Source organism: Cicer arietinum, chromosome 7, assembly GCF_000331145.2.
Source record: "Cicer arietinum cultivar CDC Frontier isolate Library 1 chromosome 7, Cicar.CDCFrontier_v2.0, whole genome shotgun sequence".
Lineage (NCBI taxonomy): Eukaryota > Viridiplantae > Streptophyta > Magnoliopsida > Fabales > Fabaceae > Cicer > Cicer arietinum.
Genome location: NC_021166.2, coordinates 24,766,139 through 24,771,138, shown reverse-complemented (window position 1 = coordinate 24,771,138; position 5,000 = coordinate 24,766,139). Strand labels below are relative to the sequence as shown.

Sequence of the window (5,000 nt, the reverse complement as noted above, 5' to 3'; positions counted from 1 at the left end):
GGTCCTTTGTATTGAATGGTCACCAGATGGCAAGTATCTTGTAAGTGGGAGCAAGTCAGGGGAACTTCTGTGTTGGGACCCACAAACTGGAAAGCAATTAGGCAATCCTCTAAATGTAAGTTTTTAACCTTGAATACCAATGTGTATTGTGAAGATGTCTTCTTCTCCTCCTCCTCCTTTAAAGTGCATTGAGAGTAGCCAAATAAGGGATATATATGCCTTTAGTCTTGGACCAAGACTAAAGGTATATATTGTCAGAATAGTTGATGATGACATGTTTCTGATTTTATCAAGTTGTGGTGTTGGGTACTTCAGGTAACTCAATTGGATAAATACTAAATTTGATCCTTGAAATTGTAGGGCTGTATCTACCTAGTCCTCTTCTGAATTATCAATATTCTAAAATGATCCCTGGAATTTCAAAATGTTAATCAAATCCCTCACTTAGTTTCAAATTAATTCTCAATGTTATCAACTTACTTTCATTGCAGTCTACTCCAAATATCAACGGATAGACAAATTTGATTTAAATTTTGCTATACAGAGATTATTTGGAATATCAATAATGTGAGGGACTAGATTGATATTGTCCTAGAATTTCTAGGACCAATTTGGGTTTAACTCGAACTCAAAAATCAAAATGAGTGGGTGGCATTACCAATACCAACCAACCAAGCAATATTTTTAAAACTGGACTGGCCATTAAACCAGTCAGGTATTGGTTAACGGCATGGGCTGACCAAGGTTAAACTGGTCATAATTATAGATAATAAAGAATGAATTGGTTTAAATTAATAACTTGAAAACAAAAGAGTGTGACTTTAAAAATTGAAGACAAATCAAAATGTGATGTTCGTTCTACTACTCTTTCCACATTCAAAGAATCAATCAAAGACTTAAAAAACAATAGGAGCTTGAAACTCCAACCTCTGAAGGATCACTTGTGGAAGTTAATGATTGAAAAAATAAGTGGGCAACCAAGGTTGCAGGGGTGTGATACGATTAGGCCAAAGCCTATTATTAAAAATGTATATAGAAGAGGGAATAGGAAGGTTTGGTTGAAACCTTCCTAATTGTAATTCTCTGACAGCTGTACAAAAACAGTTAGCAGTTAAGAATACTATAAATAGAATGTTAGTTCTAATTGAGAGTTAGAGATTGGGAAAGTTATCACTGGTTGTGGAACCAGAATAGGATCGCGGGATCCTCTGTAATTCCTTCATCCCTTCCATTCAATTCAATTCAATAAAGTTCCATACTAAAACTTAATCAGAATCACATTGATTCTGGGTTAGGATATTGATTCTTGATTCATTCTTTCGTTTCTTTAATTCTAATTACCAGTGTTATCACTGGTATCAGAGCAAATTCTGGGTGCCTGAGGGTTTGGGATCTCACACGCTGCTGCCAAATTTGCTTATGGTTGTTACAAGGAGGATGGCTAGAGAAGATGAAAACTGGACCGAAGAACGTGAAGAATTACGTCAAGAACGAGAAGATATGCACAATCGTATAGAGATGAATGAGACGCGATTGAGGAGGACAGAGACGTTGTTAGAGGCGATAGCAACCAAATTAGGGATTAATGGAGAAAATGCTTCCATGGGAGACGAAAATGAGAACGAGGAAGAACACCACAGTCGCCCACAACACAGAAATCGTGATAGGTGGAGAAAACTGGAAATTCCAGTTTTTTCTGGGGAAGATGCCTTTGGATGGGTCCAGAAATTAGAGCGATATTTTCTTCTCAGGGATGTCACTAATGAAGAAAAGATGCAGGCCACCATGGTTGCCTTAGAAGGAAGAGCCCTCAGCTGGTACCAATGGTGGGAATGCTGTAATTTGTCTCCCACTTGGGAAAGCTTCAAAATTGCTGTGGTGAGACGTTTTCAGCCTTCCATGATACAAAACCCTTATGAGTTGTTACTTTCTTTAAAACAAGAAAAAAGTGTTGATGAATATGTGGAGGAATTTGAGAAATATGTGGGGGCTTTGAAAGTAATTGACCAAGATTTTGTCAAAGGCATATTTCTTAATGGATTAAAGGAAGAAATTAGGGTGGAAGTGAGGTTATATGAGCTGAAAACCTTAACTGAGGTAATTCAAAAGGCGATTCTCATTGAACAAAAGAGTTCAATAGTAACAAAGAGGCCTTATATGGGTAACACCAAATTTTCAGGGTCCTATAGAAACAACAATTATAGTAGAGTTGTCACTGTAGAACCACAGACAGCCACTAGTAGTAAAAGAGAAGGGTCCTCTGTAGGAAGTGTGAATGGGGGAAGTATAAGAAGTAGGGGGGAGTATAAGAAGTTGACTAGTGAAGAAATGAGTGAAAAAAGAGAAAAAGGGTTATGTTTTAGGTGTGATGAACCCTTTAATAAAGATCATATGTGTAAAAATAGACAAATGAGAATGCTTATTTTAGCTGAAGGGGATGATGAGGTGAATGATTTAGAAGGAAAAGATGAGGTAGAGACACTAAATTCCTTGCAATTATCAATGCACTCCATGATAGGACTCACAACTAGTAAATCATGGAAGGTAGGAGGAATAATAAAAGATCAACCTGTTGTGATATTGATAGATTGTGGGGCATCACACAATTTCATTGCAAAGGATTCAGTGGACAGGTTGAAACTGAAAGTAGACGACACTCCAGCCTATGTAGTAGAAGTGGGAGATGGCCATAAAGTTCAAAATAGAGGAAAATGTACCCAGCTCAAACTATATTTACAACAATTAGAAGTTATTCAAGACTTCTATTTGTTTGGATTAAAAGGAGTGGACCTAGTGTTGGGTTTAGACTGGTTAGCTAGTTTGGGAGAAGTAAAGGCTGACTTTGGCAGAATGGAGCTAACCCTTATGAGAGGAGGTTCTAGAATCACAATAGCAGGAGATCCTGCATTAACAAAGACAGAGCTGTCCTATGGAGCTTTCAGGCAAGTTCTGTTACAAGAGGGGGAAGGGCTATTGTTACACTGTGTTACAGAAGAGGGAAGTAAACAGAAAGAAGAAAGGGTTCCAGAAGCATTGAAGAGGATCCTAGAGCAACACCAAGAAGTGTTCCAAGATATCCAGGGGTTACCCCCTTTTAGAAAGCATGATCATGCTATCAAACTGAAGGAGGGAGCTGAAATACCCAACATTCGACCTTACAAATGTCCTCATTTTCAGAAAGCAGAAATTGAGAAACTTGTAGCTGAAATGTTAGATGCTGGGGTGATCAGAAACAGTATTAGCCCTTATTCTAGCCCTATCATTCTAGTGAAGAAAAAAGATGGAGGTTGGAGATTTTGTGTGGATTATAGGGCACTCAACAAGGTCACCATTCCAAACAAATTTCCAATTCCTATAATTGAAGAGTTGTTAGATGAATTGGGAGGAGCAAAGGTTTTTTCTAAACTTGATTTGAAGTCAGGTTATCATCAGATACAGATGAGATTGGAAGATGTCGAGAAGACAGCATTTAGGACTCATGAGGGGCATTATGAATTCTTAGTTATGCCTTTTGGACTCACTAATGCCCCCTCCACGTTTCAAGCTTTGATGAATGAGATCTTGAAACCATATTTGAGGAAATTCACACTAGTGTTTTTTGATGACATTTTAATATACAGCCCTGATTTGGAATCCCATAAAGACCATTTACAAGTCATCTTAACAGTGTTAACTGAGAATAAGTTGAAGGCAAACCTCAAGAAATGCAACTTTGGTCAAACAAGTATTGAGTATTTGGGCCACATCATTTCAGGAGATGGTGTTTCTGCTGACTGTTCTAAAGTGGAAGCTATGAAGTCTTGGCCGCAACCAAGGAATATAAAAGGGTTGAGAGGGTTCTTAGGGCTCTCAGGTTATTATCGAAGGTTTGTTCAGAATTATGGCAAGATAGCAAAACCTCTGACAGATTTACTCAAGAAAGATTCTTTCAGTTGGACTGCAGAGGCTACATCTGCTTTTGAAAAGTTGAAGGCTGCTATGGTATCTCTACCAATGTTGGCAATACCTGATTTTAATAAGGAATTTATAGTGGAAACTGATGCTTCCAGCAAAGGTCTAGGGGCAGTTTTGATGCAAGAGGGAAGGCCTTTAGCATTTTGGAGTAAAGGGATTTCCTTAAGGGCTCAACAAAAATCCGTTTATGAGAGAGAATTAATGGCTTTGGTCCAAGCCATACAAAAATGGAGACATTATCTGATGGGGAGGCATTTTATTATCAAAACAGATCAGAAAAGTTTGAAGTTTTTAACAGAACAAAGGTTATTTTCTGATGAACAATTCAAATGGGCTGTGAAGTTAGTGGGATTGGATTTTGAAATCCAATACAAACCAGGGACTGAAAATTCTGTGGCTGATGCTCTTTCTAGGAGAATGATGTATGCTGCCATTTCTATATTGACAGTGGCAGAATCTGAATCCTGGATTCAAGAATTGCAGCAGGATCCAAAGTGGTTAAAAGTCATGCATGATTTAATCATTGCTCCTACCACACACCCAGATTTCCATTTGAAGAAAGGCATTTTGTACTATAAGGATAAATTGGTGGTATCTAAATTGTCAAACAGAATTCCTGTTATTATGACTGAATGCCATGAGACACCTATGGGAGGCCATTCGGGACATTTTAGAACTTACAAGAAGATTGCTAGTTTCTTATTTTGGGAAGGTATGAAGGCAGACATCAAGGATTTTGTTGAGAGATGTGAAGTGTGTCAGAAAAATAAGTACTCTACATTAGCCCCTATTGGTTTGTTGCAACCTCTACCAATACCGACACAAGTTTGGATGAATATTTCAATGGATTTTATAGGAGGCCTTCCTAAAATTAAAGGTAAGGATACCATATTTGTAGTCATTGATAGACTAACAAAATATGCACATTTCCTTACACTAGGACATCCTTATTCAGCTAAAGATCTACTGTCTTTTTGAAAGAAGTGGTTAGGTTACATGGGTTCCCAACTACTATAGTTTCTGACAGGGATCCTTTATTTCTCAGC

General features: G+C 37.9%; 1 protein-coding gene across 1 annotated transcript in view; it reads left to right on the top strand.

The window, feature by feature from the left end:
• The window catches only part of LOC101500160 (notchless protein homolog), a 13,000-nt gene that overhangs the window by 2,843 nt on the left and 5,157 nt on the right, over positions 1–5,000 (top strand). Inside the window, exon 5 of the mRNA XM_004509863.4 lies at positions 1–115. This exon is cut by the window's left edge and continues 13 nt beyond it. Coding sequence (XP_004509920.1) covers positions 1–115 — 115 coding nt within the window. The remainder of the gene's footprint in view (positions 116–5,000) is intronic.